The following is a 22523-nucleotide window of genomic DNA, read 5'->3' as shown; positions in this document are numbered from 1 at the left end:
CAATACCCAGACTTTTCATGATGCTGTACAAATCACTGGTTTTGTTATCCTGAAAGAGTGCTGCACTGTCTTCAGGAAGTGGAACAGTACTGTCCTGGGAACACTCCATCAGCTCCCGTTTGAGAATGTTGTGGTTTCCAGCAGGTAGGAGATTGTCTGTCCAGCCACTGCTAACAACACCACCCAGTTCATCCCTACTGTCTGCAAAGAAGTTCCGCTCAAAAGAAAGTTTATGTGATGCTGGAGGGCAGAGATAAACAGACTCATCTTGCCTTAACATGACACCTAGGAGGGAGTTTGGATCCACAGAATCATTCTGCAGCATTGCTTTGGCTCCTTTTCCCACTGTGCTTTTACTCTTCGGTTGAGAGGGGTCCATAAGGCTTGACCTAGGGAAAACGAACTCATTCCTCACCAGTGGCAAACATGAAGGGCAACTTCATGTTACGCTTCCGTAGATGTTCTGCCCCTTCTTCATCTCTGAAAATAAATCAGATATATAGCATGGTACTGTAGTACTAAATAGTTACTCTAATGTTTTTGTCCCCTGGAATTAACATAAAAAATGAACTATTCTATTTGTAGGCATTTTTTGAATTCCTACCTCAACTCAACTTGGCTGAGTTAAACCAAGAGGAAGATTATGAAATAAGGAGCTTATGACTGTAATACCACATTTACATATTACATTTATAATTAAATTTAGATAGCATACACCATTTTCTGTGCATTAGGGGCTGAAATGAAAATAAGTAGGCTTTGTGCCATGCATTAAGCTTTTCTTGGTGTAGCAAGTAAATCAATACTTGAAGTATCTCTTTTCCTTCATTTTACAGACTCCTTTGCAAAAATTATTTAATCTATTTAACAAGGCTGAATTCCATATCATGCAGAACATAGTTCTGCACTGAAATTTAGGACTGAATTTCTTTGTTATTTGTTGTTCCTCCTACACAACTGCAGTTGGATTTCTCAGTTTTTGTTCACTGGGATTGAATATGGTGGATGGAATAACTTCATGCTTCTGCTGCTGATCTTGCTCTTTATAAGAAATCAATCTGTCTAAAGTTTTATGCAAAAGGACTATGCCACAAGTTCTGAAATGTTTGTTAGCAAACTGAAAGAATTTTGGGAATTTGGAATATAAGGGGTATTAATTTAAAAACAAAAATTCCTTTGTGAAATAAACAACCTCCAGTTTTCAGTTTTTGAAGCCTACTACTTTATGCAATGATGACTTACGTAAGAGGTCTTTGCGTGGCAATGATGTAATCTGGTCTTCCATTTTTGTAGACAAGACGTGCATTTGCCTGTACCCAGGCCCATCGATTTTCTTTGGTTAAAAGCCTAAATACAGTCATTCCACTCTCACCTGTCTTCATCACTAAAGAGTAAGCATACCGTTTACTGTCCAGCAAACAAAATCACAAAAACCTGTATGTCATGAAAGGAAATCCATCTGCAGAGCAATTCTACAAATCTCATGTCCTCAATCGCCCAATTCCGTGTGGCACTAACACATTCCCAGTGAAACGGGATGACTGATCACTTCAAGATGTCTAATTTACTGGTAAAATAAAAGTCAAAACTGCAAGATTTCTGCTACAGATTGGCAGCATTCTATATGGGGCTTTGTCCACTATTTCTTCAATAACAGAAATTAATAAATACTAGAACATGCAAATGACAAAAGCTAAGTCTCTCTTACCTTCAAAAAAGTGACAATTACTTAAACAATTAGAAAACACTTAGTTCTGAATCCAATTCTTTCACATACTGAGTGGTTAATGCAGAGGTACTTAAAAATCTTACGTTACATTCCCACTACCACTAACGATGCTTGATAAACATAGTACGTTTTCACGGTACATTTCTGTATTGGGTTTGTGTGGCCAGGTTTTGGTAGCAACAGGGGTGGCTATAGGGGTAGCTTCTGTGAGAAGCTGCTAGAAGCTTCCTCCATTTCCAGCAGAGCAGATCCCTGGCAGCTCCAAGGTGGACATGCTGCTGGGCAAGGTGGAGCCAATTAGAAATTGTAGTAATGACTCTGTGATAACATTTAAGAAAAAAAAAAGTTATTGTGCAGATATAATTGTGGCCAGAGAAGAGTGGGTTGAGAGTATGTGGGAGGGACAGTTCTGCAGACACCAAGGTCAGTGCAGAAGGAGGAGCAGGAGGTGCTCCAGGTGCCAGAGCTGAGATTGCCCTGCAGCCCATGGTGCAGCCCATGGTGAAGCAGCTGTGCCCCTGCAGCCCATGGAGGATCACGGGGATGCAGAGATCCACCCACAGCCCATGCAGGAGCCCCACGCTGGAGCAGGTGGATGCCTTAGGGGAGGCTGTGAACCTGTGGGAGGCCTGTGCTGGAACAGGCTCCTGGCAGAGACTTGCAGACCCATGGAGAGAGGAACCCATTCTGGAGCAGATTTCCTGGTGGAAGGTGTTTTTAAGGTCTTATTTCACTTCTCATTATCCTGCTCTGTTTTTGTTAGTAATAAATTCAGTTAATATCCCAGATGAAGTCTGTTTTGCCTGTGACAGTATTTGGTGAGTGATCTCTCCTGGTCCTTATCTCAACCCATGAACCCCTCATTATATTTTCTCTCCCTTCTCCAGTTGCAGAGGGCAGTGATAGAAAGGCTTTGGTGGGTGCCTGGCATGCAGCCAGGGTCAACCCACTACAGTCTTTTTGTTGCTGAAACCCAGGATCATGAGGATTTTGAGATAAGGAGAGTAATTGGGAGAGGTAACAGGCAAAACGAGTACCGAGCAATGTCAGAGAGTAGAATTATCATGGGGAAGTTTTGTTGTAATTGTGGTGAAGGGACAAAAGGTGGATTTTGTGCAAAATGTCCAGTTTTGTTCTGTGTTGTGATGAACTTATCTTGGTTTTTGTGTGGGGAGCTTCAGCTTATTTTGGCTGCTTTTGTTGTTCTAAGGAAAGGTTGTGTGATGAATGTGGATTTTAAAGATAATTCTTAAATATGTGATTCACAGAGGTGAGGGGTGGAAGTAATACAATTGCTCAAAACCCCTGCATTTCTAGACAGAAAAATTAAATAAAATGTATAAGGAAAGTCTAAGAATCTAACCAAAAATCTTAGCTAGAAAACTTTTCTTTATTTTAGTCTTAGCATCAAAAATGTAGCAAAACCAGTTCTTTAAGACAAAATTTCAAACCATTCAAGTTTCATACCCTTCTACTCTGGAACAATTTCTTTGTTATTCTTTATGAAAGAAACAAAACCACCGATGCGCAACAGTGACTGAGCTATACCTGAAACAGAAAACGTGCCTAAATAGGTTGAGAACAACCTGCTGAGGGGCAATATCTAATTGTCTATGAGGGGATAAAAGAAAAAAAAATGAACTTTTCAAGTGAAGTCAGTAGAAAATAAGAAGTACCATAATATTCTGAAGATGATTCTGTAAATTCAGAAGATAACTTTGTTATAACTAACAACAAAAGTAAAAAGCTGAGTCCCCTAAATAGTTGTATATCAGATAGCTGATGCTTATTTCCTTAACACTATACTTCTCTCCATAACTGTTACTTAAACCAACTCAAAAGGTCAAGAATTAAATTCAGAAATGTTTGGACACTAGCATGTTAAATCAGAGATTAATTTCTGGTAAAAATCTTACACCAATATCAAAAGAAAATGCTTTATTTAACTTGCTAACAGGAAAGCTATCTTTGGTAGTCCCCTTGCCCAAAGAAAGTTGCTCAAATAGCAGAAGTTGGGTTGAGCAGAAAAGGAAGTGAGAAGAGCAAGATGTGACAGAGACTGGAATATATATCCTAAAAGGGTCTAGATATGAATATAAAACATTTCTTCAGCTAGGGTAGGTTTTTAGATGGAGAGAAAAAACACATGAAATGAACAGTGTTCTTTTTGTTAACAACCTTTTTTTTTATACTGTACTTCATATTGCATTCATACTGAAAAAATACTCCATGCTTTGATTTTTCAGCTATTCTTAGGGAATGAAACTTACTTCGGATGTGATTTTCAGCACAATAAAGCATATCAGCTGCATGAATAAACTGGTATCCTGTTCCTCTCATACACAGCTCTGCTTCGGTGTATCCCAGGACAATCTTTCCTCTGGAAGGTAAAACCAAAAAATTGCAACACAGCTGATGAACCAACTCACAGAATGAATGTGAAGCAAATTAATTATGGCTAGAACATTTCAGATGCAAGTGCTAACTACACTTTGTTCCTATATCAATTGTATGCGGAAGCAGAACAGCTCCAATAAAAAATACAGTCCACAAATAATAAAATTTTAACTAGTCTGCCAAGTTGCCTTCAGTGACTAGGGCTGGGTGCACAAAACCATTAGATCATAAAAAAAACCAGTGGATGCCTACAGCTGGGCTCTCAATTCCATACTATTGAATATATTCACTCCTAGCAGGCAGCTCCCATTGGTTCCAAAGAAAGAAACTATTTTCTTAGCCCTGTTTCTTATAATTTACCTATAGGTGCTTGTGTGTAGAATTAAGTAGGGGTTTAACTTTAGTTATCCAAAACTTCTTGCCTAAATTAGAATTTTTAGTAGCTTAAAGTTCAAACCCAGGTGCATTTCAGAATTACATCCCGTTTGCTATCGAGTGGTTTGGGACCCCTGTGTTTGCATTTAAACAAGATATGACTCAGAGGACTACTAGTGATAGTCATGTTTGACCCTGGCAGCTAAAATTAGAGTACTTTACTAGAGGCTGGGGAGATGAAACACTTAACAGAATTCATGTGATCTCTGTGCAATACATGATAAAAAGACATAGTCAAAAAGAGACTTAAAGGTGATTTGGAACAAAGAAATGGAGATTCAAAGACAGAAAGGTAAAAAAAGGGGGAAAGTAGGGATGGGGAACAGTATACATAAAAGTGTAAAATGGGACAAAAATTGGAAGTTTCAAGTGAATGAAAATATCAGAGGAAAGAAACACTTGTGTTAACATTTTGTTAACTTTTACTTGTATCAGCTTAGAGAAATAAAACATTTTGTTGTCTCAGTAGACAGAATACCGAGCAATTTAACTGTATCCTATAAGTAGGCATGGAAACCCATATGTGAGACTCCACTGCAAATGAAAGCATTGTCAGTCAAAAATAGGAGGGAGAGGAGAAGGAAGGAAGCCAGAGGCTTTTATTTTAATAAAAAAGCATCCTAATGGGCTTCTTGCCATATTGATGCATAGTAATAATATTTTCATCTAGTAATGCAGTAGTGTTTCCAAATTTTACATAGGGAAAAAAATGGTTTGGAAATAGGTAAAAGTCATACTATAAAAAAAGTACTTAATTAATTTATTTTGAAGAAAAAAACATTTCCATTGTATTTTACACCTATTTGAACTGAAGGAGAAAATATGCATGTAAAATGAAATGAAACACTTGTTCTGTCAGTTCTAAAACCAAATTTCAAACCAGATTTAACATGAAACTTTTTTGTTTCCTAATTAAATAGTATGCTGTCTTTTGGGTTTTTTATTTTGGGTTGGTTTTGTGGGTTTTTGCTTTGTTTTTCTAACAGTGGAGAGTCAGAGAGCACTATGCCATTTCCAGGAAATAGACTATGGCAAACCCATTTCTCTTTCCTTGTTAGCAGGGCTGAAGAGAAAAACCTTAATAGTTTATAAACAACCATCACTGAAACAGTTTATATACTGAAAGAGTAGCCTGCTTTATATTTCAAATACATACTTGAAACCTATCTCACTGGCAGATTACTAGACTGTTACCAGAATAATTTATACCTACTTTGCATCACAGCCAGTAGGTGTGAAATCCAGTTTGTGTTTAGTTCTGAAGATGAAGTTTTTGGTTCGTATCTCAAGGATAGATGGTGGCTGCAGGGGAGTAGCTACTGCAAACAGAGCAAGCTGAGGAGACAAAGTAGCACCATCCTTCCCTTTCTTGTTTTGTCCATGGAGAAACTTTAATCGTCCTTGAAAATTCATAGCCTTAGGATGAGGAAAAAAGTAATTGTTATATGCTGGAGATACTTAAGAGCAAGATATTTCTGTTTTGATGGAAAACATGTATTTTTCATTTTTTTAAGACCCATCAGATTCAAGCTTTATAGGATGGCATACATAAAAGTTAGCTAACAAGTACAGAATACTGCTGTTATACCCCTGAGTGTGTCACTTCAAGATCTACTAATAAACTTACTGGAAAATTAATTAATGGGAAGATTATTCTGTAAAAAAATCCAAAAAAAAAACCACCCCTGAACATGTAGTAAGTAATAAATATCAACTGGGCCTTCTAATATTCTAATGAACATACATACATGTAACTATATCATTATTTCTCTTGCAAATATGTATGTTCAATTTTGCAGTTGTAAACAATTCTATTTGTGACAGAGGGTGATAAACCCATACTTGCTTTAAAATCTAAATAATTGACTAACAAAAAAATACATTAAAAAGAGCAAGGACAAACTTTCCCAAATAAGGAAGAACTATGGTCCTGTTAATTATTATAGCTTATTACATCTCAAGATAGTCAACTTGATACAAGAAAATACTCTTGCAATGCCTTTTGATCTGCAAATCACACAGCACTTTACAAAAGCAGTTGCTTATTTGCATTTTACTGAGGAAACTGGGCCACGAGAAATGAGAGAACTTGCACCTGGTTATGACAACATGTTAAAGGGGAGACATTCACTGTCACTAACTGAAACATTGTGGTTCAAGCAGCTCAGGTATCTTTGGAGACTTAACAAATAAAGTAAATTGCTGCACCTCTTGTTACTTTAATGCAGATTTCCAACTTTTAAGCATACGTGGAAGTTTTTATGTAACTCCATACTCACCAGGAATCCAGATGAATTATCCAGAAGGCATCGTAACCTGCAGATGAAATTCCTTTCCATAAAGGAAGAATTCTCTGGAGGAAGTTGGTCTGGGTTATAATAGGTTGCTGGCTGTGAAAACCCATTATCTCCTGCAGGAGAGGATTATTTATAGGGATTATTTTTAGAAGAACACCTAGTGAAGGCTATCTATGACAAACGATCTTCCGTCTCATAAACAAAACGTTAGGTCACGACCTGAGCAAGAACAATGTAAGCTGGAAACATCCTCAGAACCTGTAACGATTGTAACACTGAGGTTAAGCATCAGTTCTTCTGATGGGATTATGTTTTACAGGCTATGGTATTTGAAAACTGAATGTAATTTATTTTTAAGTGGTTTTTTTCTTTGGGGTTTCTGTTTGTTTGGGTTTTTAATTTATTCATTATGTTTGTCAACAGCCTAGATTCTGGATCAGTTGCAGAGAGCAGAGTCCTCAGCAGAGAACACATCCATGTTCCTACAACAACAGGGTCTATAAAAAGGCACAGCACCTACGGGAACTGAGTATTCAAAAACTCAGTAATGGTATCAAAATGTGAAACTTTCCAGACAGCCAGGTGAAAGCAGTAGCAGCAAATAAAAATCAGCAACTTTAGGAAATTGCCACAAAAACCCAATATTTTTCTCTAGTGAAAGCAGAATCACCCTACTAAATAATGAAAATATTTTTGGGCTCTGCTGATCAAAACACCATAGTTACCTCTCCAGGTACATCTGGAGTACTTGTGTTTTAGGGGTTGTTTGTTTTAAAAAATACTCAAAGCCATGATTGTTAACTAGGATAACAACATGGTATCCTTCTACCTTGTCAGAACAAGCATTTGCTGCTAAGTGGTATTTAGAAAACAGACTTAAACATTTGGAATATAAAGTAAAAACAGAAGGTAAATCAATAAACTTCTGACAGAATACATATGTTCTACATGAGGCTACATATACAGAGAACCTACCAGGGCATGACTATCACAGCAAATTTAGCAAAGTGACCTTACTTGCAATACATATGAAAAACACCGGTTGTTCCCTAGGAATTCATACATCCAGGAAATTGAGAAAAAAGAGCATGTACTCTCAGAGAACCAATTATCAAGTACGAACAAAATAATAATACAGATTTTAAGAACCCATGTTGACCTTCCAGACATGGAGACGAGGTCAGGGAAAGCACGTCACTTAATAACACACCACATTATATCTTCTGGAATACAATTTTGTTTCTTGAACAGCTGGAAAAACTTACAGATAGGCTCAGAGGTTAGGACAATGGCAAAACAAACCCAAAGTTAAACAAATCATTACCAAAAGCCATTTCAGTTTAATCTCCTATGAATTCAAGGGACTGAACTGGAGCCAAATGAGATTGCTGATGTCTTACCAATAGGCCTTGCAACCTAAGGCCATCTAAATCCAACAAGAATGCTGAGTTATCCGGCTTTTCACATAAAATCAGGAGCTCCTTTTTTTTTCTTAAAAGAACTGCTATGCAAGGTCAAATTTTGCTGAATAAACTTCAAGCTGAGGAGACAAAGTAACACCATCCTTCCCTTTCTTGTTTTGTCCATGGAGAAACTTTAATCGTCCTTGAAAAAATCAGAATTTTGCAAACTTCTCCGGGAACAAGACAGGACTGGTATGGAGAAAAATAAACCTTTTTCCGCCCTACCTGGTAGTGTGTATGAAAAGGGATCATCTGAAATTACAGCCATCTGAAGAACTGTATTGGCCAGTCACCATTATGAGCAGATCCCACAGGCACAGAAACTCAGGTATTTGTAGTCCAAGATAGTTACCAGCTAACTTTGAAATCGGAAAATAACAAATTCCCACACTCGTCATATGGATGGTTCTCAACAGACAAAGAAAACTTCCTTACTTCCTAGTGCTGCAGATTTTTTTTATTATTATTATTAATTGCCTAATTGCTGGTGAGAATTTCCAAAACTTCTGAGACAGTGCTTCTCCAAGAAGCTCTCTGAAGAAGCAATGATTATGAAGAAGGAGCATCAAAGAAACAGCTTGCAAATCCAAACTTATATTTCAAAACTGCCAAATCTGACCGGGTGCAGATCTAGTACCCAAAAAGCAGTGCCAGGGTTTCTGCTGGCATCCTTGGCACTGGTAGGTGTGCCCTTCAGCATTACTGCCACACAAGAAACTCAATGTTATTCTTTTTGTAAAATACAGAGCTGAAATTTGAAGGTTCAGCAAGTCCAGCTGGGTCCTGTGGATTTTGTCAACTTCCATAGTAAAATGCACAGTTTCCAAGAGTGAGCAAAGCTGTGGTGGAAGAAGTGGCTCTTGAGAGGAGGGGAACACAATTCAAAACAGCAGGCAATGGGCTTCAAAACTGAGCCTCCTACACTTGTGAAAGCACTACTGCTGCACTTTTGAAGGCAGACAGAAGGCAGGGAGGTTTTATTGCCAAGATCTTGAAGAAGTGACTCACTGTAAGAAGGCAAAGAATCTTACAGAGCATCTACAATCCTGAGAGCAAAACTACCAGTTAACATGCAGGGGTTAGAACCGATATCCCTCACAAATCTCACACTGGATCTTATCAATACCATGGAGCAATGTGCAGAACTTGCAGTCTATTAGTGCTTGTCTTTAAACTCAAGACAATATGGTTGCGCAACATGTGAAGTTCAAAAGATAGTCCAGACTTAATGCCCCAAAGCGGATATTTGGGACTGAAAAATCAGAATTTTGCAAACTTCTCCGGGAACAAGACAGGACTGGTAGGAATGTCTGGGAAGCACAGTAACAGCTGAGGAAACCAGTGGTCTAGCAGCATACCAGCGTCTTGAGTGAGAAATAACCAGTCCAGGCTAACTGAAGCAGAATTAGTTCCCAGACTCAGGATGGAATCTGTGCTGAAGCCAGAGTGCAATTATATCTATAAATATCTACATAATGCTACTTGAATGTATTAAAACAGAAATGGATTAAATTATGAAAAATGGAAGGGATCCTTATAGTCATAGCATTATCCTTTGCTATAAATCTGAATTCAGTTTAAAAATCCTCAACATCCAAACATTTTATGCTTCTTGAGACTCAAAAGTCATCATAGAATCATAGAATGGTTTAGGGTAGAAGCAACCTTGGAGATCACCTAATTCCAAGCCCCTGGCCATGGACAGGGACACATTTCACTGGACCAGGTTGCCCAAAGCCCCATGCACCCTGGCCTTTCAGGAATGAGCACAACTAGCAGCTTTTAGCAAGCTAGAAACACAAAATACAAAACAAAGAATTGTTTGTAATTCTGCTCAGCACTTCTTGTCGTTCAGTCAAATCTGAGGCCAATTCAGCCTGGTGTCATAGTTTTCAGACAACCTTTTGTAAATTCATATGCACTTAAGGTCCATAGAACACCATTTCACCCTAAAGCAAACAGGAAGTCACCACATGAAAATCTGGTTTCTGAGCACCTTACTGTTTGCTGTCCTGAACGCTACTATTAACTAGCTGTGCAGCAGGCCTGTGGAGATTGATCCAGAGATGATATAACAATGTTGACCACTAAGTGAAAAACTGAAATATACTGAGGTGTGTTACAGCACAATAACTTTTCTCTATCAAATCATGGCATTTCCATATTCTAAATTTTTTTAGATTGAGTTACTTTAAGAATGACAGGTTTATTAAAGAAATTGGACTTTTTTATGGATTAAAAGAACCCCTATAATCAAGTCACCGTAACAGAAGATTTTACTTACATATTTAAACAACTGTTGTGCAAGGAGCATTAAAATGGAGCAGTTGTCTCAATGGCTTTGTTGTCATTATGATGCAGGCACATGCTTCCTGTATTACACATAACTACCTGCACCTACACATCATTGCTCTGATACACAGGCAGTGTGATTCTCCTTAGCTGTTTCTCAATATAGCAGCTCACTTAAGCATCAGCCAGTAACGTGACAACCCTATGCTCTAGCATGCACATTAGTTGATCTTAAAGGCTCCTCTATTTCATCTTTTATTTCTCTTCCCCTTTTATCTCTAAGAGAAGTGCTCATCTATGTGGCAATGAATGCACTATTCCCTATATTAAGACTGTAATTAGCACATTCTTAGACTGATCAGTCTAAGAAACCTTGTCACTTACACTCCAAATTAAACTCCTCCAATTCAAAGTATAATTAGTATTTTAATGGTGCTCTACTGTGAATAACAGTGCTTATTTGAAGTGCAAAAATAGTAATTCTCACTGTTGGCTAAATATGTCCATAAAAGTCAAATAAATTTGAAAGATGCTATTTCTTCCTTTCTTCATATAAAATTATCTAAACTTGTTTACATAGACAAATTAAAAAAGCCCAAAAAACAAACAATTAATCAGACAGGAAAACACATTAATTGGTTTTGTTCTCACCTTGTACACTTGGTCCAGAATCTCCTGACTGGGCAGGATTTAATGCCCAATGTAGCTGTCGTTGAAACTCAGGTCTGTCCTCTGTGTGAATCAATTCAAATACACTCTGGTGTATGATATCCGACTATGAACAAAAGGAAAAAGGTGTGAAAGAATGAGAAAAAAAAAAATTATATGACCATATGATACAAGTTGTCTGATTGACAATGCTGTTATGAATACAGCAAAATCCATTTTGCTCAGCAGTAAATACATACAATCACATGCATGTGGCAAAGCTTCATGAAACAATTTTTAGCAGCACAGAGAACAGCTCAGTTACACCCATGACTGTAAATGTGGGAAACAGTAATAAAAATATTGCCTTAGAAAAAGAAAGTTACATTATGTCAACTATTTCTTTACCTGCTTTTACCTAAGAAGGCCTGGAAATGCTATGCTTAGGTACTGTTTAAATTATTTAATTTTACACAGTGGTAAATAAAGTAAATGCCAGCTAGTACTTGACTTGACCCACTATAGATGCTACAGGAACACAAAAGAAGCAAAAGACCCTGATCCAAACAACTGCCAAAACTAAGCCAAGCAGATTATAAACAGTGGATTTGTTTGCCTGAAAGCTTTGTCACTTCTTAAGGATGTGTTAAAGCATGTAATTACTAAGATCTTATACCACTACCAATTGTGTGGTTAGGAATGTGATCTAAATGGCAAAGGCACTAAAGCAAGGATCAGTGCTTAAAGGAACTTAACAGGGAAAAAAACCACCCAAAATATTCAAGAAAAGACTCAGTTGACTGAGAAGAGTTAGGATCCCCATTTTTGGCATGTTTCAAAAACCCAACCATTATATAAACAGAAAATACTAAAATAAAACATAGATCTAAAGTAATTTAAATGAACTGGCAAAAGCAGAAGCCTAAGTCAAATTTTGCTATGATGAATTTAATAAAACAACCAGTATTTTCCAGAATAATTGCCAGAAATGCTAATTTTTGTAACTTTAAGACTTCACTTCTATATTATGCACTTAATTTGCTGGCATTACTTCAAAAATGTTATGCCCAAATTTTTTTCCAAGCTTTTTTCTTTTTTCATTCCCCAACACTGAAGGAATATGTAACCCCAGGAATAACAATGGGCTTTTTTTGACATATTTTCTTTTACACAAACTTTCCCCAATCTCTTACCAGTTATCTAAAATTGCAGACCAACCAAGGTTTCTCCCTATTTTTAGACAGCAGCTGAATGTCTATATGCAGTATCCACGGATATACATTGAGAACTATAACTATCATCTTCACATAAAGTAATCCCAGGAGTTTTCTAACACAGGCAGAATTTTCCTGCTATGCCTTGGTCTTTAGAACTTTGGCACCTGGCTTGCAAGCCCAATGAAGTTAGCCATATGTGACCTGCACCATAAATAGCAAAAAGAAATGCTTGTTTTGAAATTAATAATTAAATAAATAAACATGAGCAAGAGAACAAATTCTAAAAATACCAAAATCACCCACTGGATATTTAAAATCTCAAGGCATATGGAAATAATTTTGCATGAAAGGTTTCTATTAAAATAATTACCTTCCCACTGAATTATGTCTCACTCAGCATCATAAACTGGGTAACACCACAGCATAAATTTCAAACAGTTGTTCTAGTAAAGAATAATTAAGTGCGAAAATTTCCTATCTTGCCTAACTCAACTTTGGCAATTATATCCCTGTTGTGCTTGGCCTGACATACTGGCTATGTAAAGCTGATAGAAAAGTAATATGGTTTCAAAGTAATTCAACCTAAAGTACCTAAGTGAAATTTTTAGTATAAAAAATATTTTAAAACCCTAAATATGAACACTGATCTTCTCTGAAATTAAGCAAAATCTCTGAAAAAAAATAGAAGAAGAAATAAACTTACTTGTTGGAACCCCAAGTAGTCTTGGATAGTAGAAGAGACGTAAAAAACCAGAGCATCTGCTGTAACAACTAACACAAATCCATTTAATGCCTGGGGAAGAAACACACCAATCTGTCAGTTCCAGAGACAAAATTCCAGATAATTATTGTGGCTCTACCTATACTGTAGACCCCCAATAAAATGTGAAGCATGCAAAAGCATATCATTTTCTAACAGCATAAACAGAAGGATCCCTCATTGCATCTCTCTACAGTATACATGTTAAAATGAAGAAAACTGGATCCAACCAAAAAAGTAACGAATTTTTTTTAAATTCAGTGGAGAAAACAAAACCATGTTGAAGACTTTTAAATACTCTTGATTGTATGAGACAAGGGTCAGCAGTATGAACTATAAGTTTATCTAATATCAACCACAGTTCACAATGTTTGTGTGGTTTAAGCCTTGGATACCCCCAGCTGTCCACAGCACAAACAAGAGCCATGTCACAAACCCAGTCCCCAAATCCATTCTATTCATAGTGCAGATAGGCCACTGTGGAGAGGAAATCAAGCTATCACAATCCCCTACATAGCCCAAGAAAACATTTTATAGCTTACTTAAAATAGAAGACCTCGGCACAAGCGGACTGTTGCAAGTAAACAATGTTTTTCAAGAGATTTCCCCCTCCATGGAGCAGCAGACCAGGCGGCTCCACACTCAAAGTCACGCAAAGGGCATTTATCTGAACTCCCAATCAATACAGTCCATGGCAATTGTTGTGATAGCAAACAGTACATTTGTGACTTGGCAGCTCATCTGAAAGGTGCCGATTTACTTCCACGGATTTCAGTCAAGATTTAACGAAAGGCAGTCTCTAGAGGCCAGACTGAGTATATTGTGCCACTTAATTTCCTCAGCTGCATTCAAAGGCAAATTTGGCCAGCATACTCAAAACACTTTTTTAAAAAAACCTCTTTATTTATGCAGAATTATTGTACATAGAAAATGTGAAGTAAGGGAAGGATATCCTATATCTTACTGCAAAAAAGTAGTAATATATAAATGAAATATTTGATTAAGTGCCTGGTCTTTAAATGCTGTGAACCACCCCAATTTAATGTATAGATATTATTTAATTTACTCTCATAAACCATTGTTAGCTCTAAAAAACTCCTTATACATTTAGTAAATTTTACATGAATAAAGAATGAGCTGAAAAAAAATCAATAGGAATCTGAAATTAAACAGCATAGCCAATCCAAGAAATCTTGAGTGGTTACACAAAATCCTTGGTTTTGAAGACGCTTGCAGTAATTTCATGGGAGCAGAATGCCGCAATGGCAGGTGCTCGTGTCCTCTGCTGACCTGTTCTGCAGGGCCTTTCACCTCAGCTGTTTGACATAAAAAATCTGCAAGCTGCACAGCATCTAACTTTGTCTCAAATGTTAAAATTGGTTCTTCTGGTCCCTTTCATACAGAGCTATGTACACTTTCTGTACCTGGAATTCAATCAAATTTTGCAGTAGCCCTGGTATGCAGTTCATCTTGAACCAGGATTGTTACTGAGATAGCCATACACATTCTTTAAGCAAAATATCCTGTAAAATGCATATATCTGGATATACCAATAAATGGGAGATGAGTGCTGATGGAGGTTTTTGCAAAATGCAATCCAAAAATAATTATCTTAAAAGCCATAATGAAGTTTCTCAGTGAGTTTATTATTCTGGAGAACTGAAGATATTTCTGCCTCTAAAAATACTCTCAATGCTCCTAATAAAAAGGTAATTACAAAATTGTTCATTCCTGGTGAGAATTAAGTTTTAAAAATTTCTTAGGGGTCATCATTTGTCTTGCACTTTTTATCATAAACTTGCTTAGGCTGTAATATATTTTGTATTTAAAATAAGAATTTAAAATAAGTTAAATATTTTACAGGAAATTTAGCTTGATTTTTAAGGAAGGCACATTTATGTATTTGATCTTTACTTCCACAATCTATTGGGTTGGCAAGAGAGTTTCTATGTTGGAAATAAAAGACAATTTTCTGTTTGTTAGGAATCTGATGAACAAATAAAAGCAAATACAAACAATAGGGTGTTTATTCATAACACCCTGGCAAAACCAAAAAAAGTAGGGACATAATAAAAGGGAAATGTTCATCATCAGTTATAATTTATTGACACCTGTGTAACACAAAAGACTTCTGAGCATAAGTGGAAGGGAAGGATTTGATCAATATTTACAACTTACTGATTCCCACTACCTTCTAGAAAATTCCCAATTTCATCACACTTATGACTTGTTACATAACCTAAGAAAACTCTATCTTCATATTCATTTTCATAATTTTTTTCACATACATAAAATATTTACAAAACAAATTCATTTAAGAAAGTCGGTAATTTACTTACTTCCCAAGAGGGGCAGAATTTACAGTAATAACGATATCACCCATTTAATTTTCATACTGGAAAAGAGTTCCCTCATATAACTTCCACTCAGAAGTCATAAAAAACCCCCCTATATTTCAGATTTGTTTAAAGCTGTTCTCCAGCAGTGACTCTGTAACAGTTCATTGTCATACTTTATTAAGGTTAGAAAATGAAATACATGTCCTAGTTTTTTTTGTTGGTTAGAAAACAATTTTCAATTAGCATCAATTTAAAATAATTGTTTGGTGGGAGTCTTAGAACCTGTTTTCATTCCTAGTCTTTGAACACTGAAATTAATTTTGTTTTAAGCAAACAATTGGCTCTGACTGAACAATTTGCCACTTTTGATAGATACATCAGTGTGAAACCTGTGTAGAAGACAGACTACCAACATATTTCAAATAGAGCTGCAGGTCTCCATAAAATCTATTTTGTGAAACTAGTTAGAACATTGTAATACCTATATTTGTAATTTCTTGAGTTTAATCTGGACTTGGTAGTATATAATTATCCATATGCTTTGACACTCTAGGACATTAAAACAGGCTATATAATTTTTTTAAATCCACACTTTTACAATTAATATTTTCCATTGGTTCATATAAAAGTTATTCCAAGTATTTTAAAATTTGTCCTGGATCTATGTATGTTGAGTTCTTTCAAACCACTGAAAAAGCAAGATATTTCACCAAGCCCAAGGTCTTTTGAGGAGAAATTGTTTCTTTCAGACAATTAATCACCAAATTTACAGTAAATTAGTAACTTATCTGGCCCTTATAAAAACTGTTCCTTTATATTGTCATCTTTATTAACAACAGATGCAAAGAAATGGGGGACCTCCCCCCTCAACAAATGACTTAGAAACATTGAAAAAGAGCCCATATTCTAACATCCACTCCAAAGTCACTACTACCAAAGAAAATGCAAGAGCTGTTTAATATTACCCTTAAGAAAATGAGGAAAGAATTTGACAATAAAAAAACTTACTTTTTCTATCTCATCAGTGAGCATCTGGTATGCTAAATAATGGTGTTTGTTTTTTTTTTTTTTTTTAAATTTAAATCTTCATACAATATGTCTATTGCAAAACATACCTGCAATAGGAGTTCTCCTTCCAGGATCTGCATCCCTTCTCCACATTTTCCTGTTCTAGAGGTTTCCTGAATGCCATTTCTTTCTGGTCTGGTAGAGTTAGAAGATTTTAATGCAACTAGAACAAAGAAAAGAAAGAAAAAAACAAACCTGATCAATCTTTGAAAGGCTTACTAGAAATTTAGGTAATGATGTGCTATTCTGTGTAAGAAAAAAATGTATTTAAATACATATATTATAAATTCAATCTAATGAAAAAATTGTTTCATGTCAAAATTTTTCCTTACCTTTAGAGTGAACCCCCCAATTTTGTCATTGCTCTCTTTTCTATATTATAATACTTTCACAACAAAATCAGTATTATTGCAATCAACGCAAATCTCATTATTTTATACCTTTTTTTCCTTCTTCTCCTTCTCTTTACTGTAAGACTCACTTCTAGTTTGTCACTCTTGTGACAAACAAAGGGCCCTTTTGTTTTCATAGGCCAACCTCCTACAATCTGATAACAACTCTGTGTTAAGATATGCAAACACTTGCACTTACTCTTATCCCACCTAATTTCAGACATCAAACTCTGGTTCATCAGACAGGTAAGCCTGCTCTAGACCTAAAGCTCCCTTCAGGGAAAGGAAGGAAAGAAATATGAGCCCTAAATTCATGCTACATATTAAAAAAAACCCAACAAAACAAAGAATGGTATTTCAAACAAAAAGGTGTGGTTATTTTCTTTCTTAGTTAAATTTTAACCTTTTAAACAACTAGGCACTTTTTCCAACTTCAGATAAAATACTATAACAATGAATCATCATTATTCAGATCACAAAGATATCCAATTGAAAGAGAAAATTACTCAGTGACTAAGAGAGGAAAAATCAGACCATATTGCTATGAAGCTCCTGAAAGATATTCCCATCTCTGCATCCTTCTAATAAACAAGATGCTGTCAAATAAAACTACATACTCAAAGATCATTCATAAGTCAGAATTTACCTACTTTTCACCATTCCAAAACAGGGGAGCGGGGGTGGGGAAGAAGTCTTCAAATCTGAAATTAGTCTGAGCAGGTCTGTAGTGTCTAAACAGCTTAAAATTACTTGAGCAATTGTATCTTAAACCTTTACCATAAAACTAAAGGCCACCACCTCCCAACCCAAAATTTCTATGCTGAAAAGCAAGGGAAAGATATAATAGAATAAAACTACAAAAACAACTCCAGTAAAATACAACAGCTTCTCATAACAATGGGATATTCACTCTAAATTTCAAATTACTTTTCAACCTGCTGAAAACCTTCATTTTTCCACTGATCAGAACTTTAGTTAAGAATCCTGGAGAATTTCTGTTCACTCACTTTTAAAGTACATTAAATGATATTTTACACTACATATATTAACTGAAAGATAGATTATGCCTTTCCTGTTTTTTTAAGCTATCATGGCAGCTAAGAACTTTCAAGCCAGACAGTTTTCATTAAAATATACCTCAAAGGCACCACAGGGAAAAATGTGTTCTACGGAGACATTAACTGATTAATCAGATCAGAATGTATCTAAGGGTTTGCTTTGAAATTAAAACCCTGATGCTGTTCTTCCTACAAGGTAGTAAAAAGTCCTGCAACAGGCCACACAGAGTTGCAGTTGCACATTTGTGTGAATAGGTTATGTAGCCAACTTTTTTCTGAGCATTATTTCAAAAGGATATATAGAATATTCACTAAACACCCCTGAAGCCAACAGGCAGTAGAGGAAAACTTTTTTTAAATTTATATTGTATGATTATTGAAAAAGTCCACATTCAGCTGTGAAAGCTTCAAGTAAAGATGCCTAATCACGCTTGCCATTCTGCAAAATACTATATGTCATTATATACAGGTGGGATTTTTCTTTTGTAATGTCTGATAGAATAAAATACTGTCTGATAGATAACATTTATCAATTAACAGAGCTCCTGAGCTCAAACGTAGCCAATACATTGGTGGCTATATTCCTCCTGACTTTCAAGGTGCATAAGAGGTATGTGTGAAGTTAAACCTTTTCCTGAATTGGAACCTACACCTTTTGCAGAAATCAGAAGGTGGAGGGAATCAAGCTGTTTACAACTAAGGCACGTGGAAAATTGCCAACCATCTGGATTAGTAAAAATGGAAGACAACAGTGGAAATTAGAGCTGTATATCCATCATTGGTTAACAACTCCTGAAAAAAAAGAAACAAATCCAAATTTACCTTGTTCTGACAGATAAATCACAGGTCTGTTAGTGCCTGCTACAAGCCACCCAAGTCCCTGGCACTGAACAACCTCAGATACTAGGATGCACACTTGAAATGTGTGGTTCTATACAGTCAAATTGAAGGCTACCAGCAACAAGAAACTTTACAGCACAGGAGGACCACCTTGCCAAGCGGCAATTATGAACAGACTTAGTCACAACACACAATGACGTGGCTTCAGAAATACCAGCTAGAGATATAATAATAGGTAATGGAAAGGAGAAGTAAATCTTAAAAAGCATAACTCAACCAAAAGTAATATTACAGTCAACACCACCTAGCTTAAAATCAGCCATGTGTGTTCAGCTAGTCCTCACAGTCTATCTTACTCATGGTATCAGACAAAATAATCTCAATAGTTCATTACTTGATAATCTTTGAATATCTGAATTAAATAGAATTCATTTCAGGCTATCCCCTCATAATTTTATTACACAGGAAATTAAAACACGGAAACTCCCCCAGAGTAAATAGGAAAAATCTGGACACATATTCTAGAATATATTCACTACCAAATTACTTCTCAGAATTTCCCATTAATAATTTTAAAGCATAAAAAATAAAGCAAATTTGTTTATACTTGTAAAAAAGTGAAAAAACCAAACCCACAAACAAACAAAGAAACCCCAAACCAAAAAGATCTGTTACACAATTTTAGCAGGAGGGCTGGATTGTAAGCACCTGCTTTCCAAGTAGGTTAATGACTTCGTTTAATCCTATGTCCAGCAATAAGCATCATTTCCATTGCCTAGAATTCCCTGATTTGAAGTAGAGGCTGAATCCCAAAGACAACTAGATAGTGACATTTAATAGATTTTTCTAGACATAAAAAAAATTTATATATTCTGATACATTTGTTCTATGATTGTGAAATGCTTTAGCACCCAAACCAGCAAATGTAAAAGACAGCTGCTTTTACATTATATCTTCAAAGATAAATTAAATAACAATGGTTACATCAGTGTTTACCAGCTTCTTATCTCTGGTTTTAACCATTACATTCAGATGATATGTGCCTTACATGGAGAGGTAGTGTACTTTATCAGACTAACTCTATGGCGTGGAGGAAAAAAAATGTTTGACATACAACTACTTCTTCAGGTCTGAAATTGAATTCTAACTACTGCCAAAAGCCATCTTTCATTTTAAAACCATGTAAATGTTCATTAAAAAATTATTTTCAATACCTAAAGACAACAGGTATTAGGTGATCTTCCTTCTTTCCAGGGACCAACAGTCAGTATAAGAAACTGCATGAGTTATAAGCAGCTTGCTGAATCAACTAACAGTTCATGACAGATTAATTTCATTAATTATCTGCTGAGATATTCAGAAGGTAATCTAACATGAGGAAAATTATTGATTAAATTATTGAAAAAATAAGTCTCATTTAATCTCTGTGCTGTCCTCCAAGTGAAACTCTATTTCAAGATGAAAAAGGCCTTTTTCACCTTCAAACACTTGATGTCTAGGGTTTATACTTGATCAGTATGCTCCCCTCAAGCTTTAACCCACAACCAGTGTCCTCTTCCTTCCAGGCTGTCACTCCTGTTCTCAATAAGAACCTTTGCCATGACTTCCTCACTTGACAGGCAGCTGCTCTGAAGTCCCAGCTCCACTGTTTCGTCCACTTCAGCTTGCAAAAATCAAAGATGAAGCCATCTGTAGCTACCAGAGCACCTTTAACAGGAATCTTGTAAATGATGATTCCTTACTCTCTTTATCAGAAGTTACAACAGCAGACAATCACAAAATTGTCACAGAGCAGGTGCAAAGACACTCTACTGATGTACTTGAGAGGGCCCTACCTGTACTAATTGTTGCAAAGTTAATAAAATAACTGGAGAGGCAGAGAATTCAGCATAAGGTATATATGTTAGCAACTATCTAGCCAAGTTTCTGATGAGCATTCATGCAGAAACCTGATTTAACACATAAATACTTGAATTGTCAAATTTACTATTACTTTAAGAAAAAATATAAATAGTTAAATTACTTAAAGTAAGACAAAGGCATTCAAAAACGGTTCCACTTCCCCTTTTCATGAAAGAAGTGACACACCCACAACACTTATACAAATATATATTCAAAAGAAATATCAGTAACAATGAAATCTAATAAAAATGCCTTTAACCTGAATGTGACTAATATCTTATGTAATAATCAGTTTTCTGACCATAGAACAAGAGAGTAGCATCTACCAGTGGTTATCAGGACACCATCAATACTCAACTCAGCCAAACAAAGATTATTATACTGTTTTCCTCAAATCTAGAAACTACTAAATTTGGAAAAAAGGAACATATTTTCTCAAGTAATCAGAACAAAGCAAACAAGAGAAAACCAAATAAAAGTATTTTTTTCTGTGTTGAGTGAATAAAGACGCTTTTTTGACATAAATGCACACTTGCTGGTGCTCAGCTGTGAAGCCTGCAGAGATTTTTCCCCATTGAAACCTGAGCATTCCCACACCAAATGTCTCTTATTATCAAAGGAGTGAAAAAATGTATCCTTAAACTTTCCATCCCAAAATTCCTGTAATCCAGCCACATATTATTAGAGTGCTGAATACAAACCATTTCAGCAACTGCTGGCTGTAAGCTTCATGGAAACCATATCAAGGTACAATGCCTTTAGAACCTTTTCTTTTTCCTACCTGTTCTTCCCCAAAGAAAAAAACATAGCAAATTGTTTTAGAGGAGTCAGGGTAGCTCACTACAGAGAGCTCTAGAGAACAGAATATCAAGATGCCATATGTTAAACAGACCCTTTAAAATCATATTGAGATGCAACAAATTTCTTTGAGTCAGACTCGAGATAATTTTTATTTTTAGGTGAATGATCTGTTCAAGTCTAAAACTGTATTGAAGCAACACTTGTCTAATATCACAAGTATTATCACTAGCACATCAGTCATGCAGTCCTGAATTTAATCTTAAAGAGCTTCCCAGAACTGCTTTAAATCAAATCTTGGCTCAATTTCCAAGATTCAGCCAAACAGGTCAAAGTTTGCAGTCAAAGCCAATTGAGACTGTTTCATAACCTTTTCAGTAGATTTATAAATTCTACTTGTCTGTTCTAGATTACTGTACAAAAACAGTTCTCTTGAGGGGGGTGGTCTTGCTTCAGCAACAAAAGCTAAGCTTCAACACGAAGGTCACCAGCTAACACAAGAAAAGGAGGGCAGTACTGAGAAAACAGTAGTTTAATATTAAACTCTTGCCTAGATCATTAACATAAGATAAACTGTTTATACTGGTGAAAGATCTATTTTAAGAGGGAGAAAGTATTATATATACACACCCATGTATCTACATGCAACCATATCTATTTCCATTACTTAAGATTATATAAAACATTTTGCACCTGCAATCTCTGACACTGTCAAGGCAAAAATGTTTATGAAAGTTAAGTAACACAAAGAAAAAATGCAATTAATTCTTTTTCTAAGAAGATAAAAGATACATTGGCTTCATATTTTGTAAATAGCTACATTTCTAGATAGCAAAAACTGTACATTTTTGTAACAAACCTTGTGAAGAATTGCTCTGTATTTAGAGA

General features: G+C 35.9%; 1 protein-coding gene across 1 annotated transcript in view; it reads right to left on the bottom strand.

Annotated features, from left to right (window-relative positions):
* AHR (aryl hydrocarbon receptor) overlaps nt 1–22523 on the bottom strand; it is a 54787-nt gene that overhangs the window by 7056 nt on the left and 25208 nt on the right. Inside the window, 9 exon segments of the mRNA XM_008630012.2 lie at nt 2–407; nt 409–480; nt 1243–1384; nt 4000–4109; nt 5775–5977; nt 6841–6971; nt 11265–11388; nt 13182–13271; nt 16693–16808. Of these exon segments, the coding sequence (XP_008628234.1) occupies nt 2–407; nt 409–480; nt 1243–1384; nt 4000–4109; nt 5775–5977; nt 6841–6971; nt 11265–11388; nt 13182–13271; nt 16693–16725 (1311 nt within the window). The 5' untranslated portion in view covers nt 16726–16808.

Source organism: Corvus brachyrhynchos, unplaced genomic scaffold (genome assembly GCF_000691975.1).
Source record: "Corvus brachyrhynchos isolate BGI_N302 unplaced genomic scaffold, ASM69197v1 scaffold142, whole genome shotgun sequence".
NCBI classification, from domain to species: Eukaryota; Metazoa; Chordata; class Aves; order Passeriformes; family Corvidae; genus Corvus; species Corvus brachyrhynchos.
The sequence above is the reverse complement of the archived record's forward strand: the minus strand, read 5'-3'. Positions and strand labels throughout refer to the sequence as shown.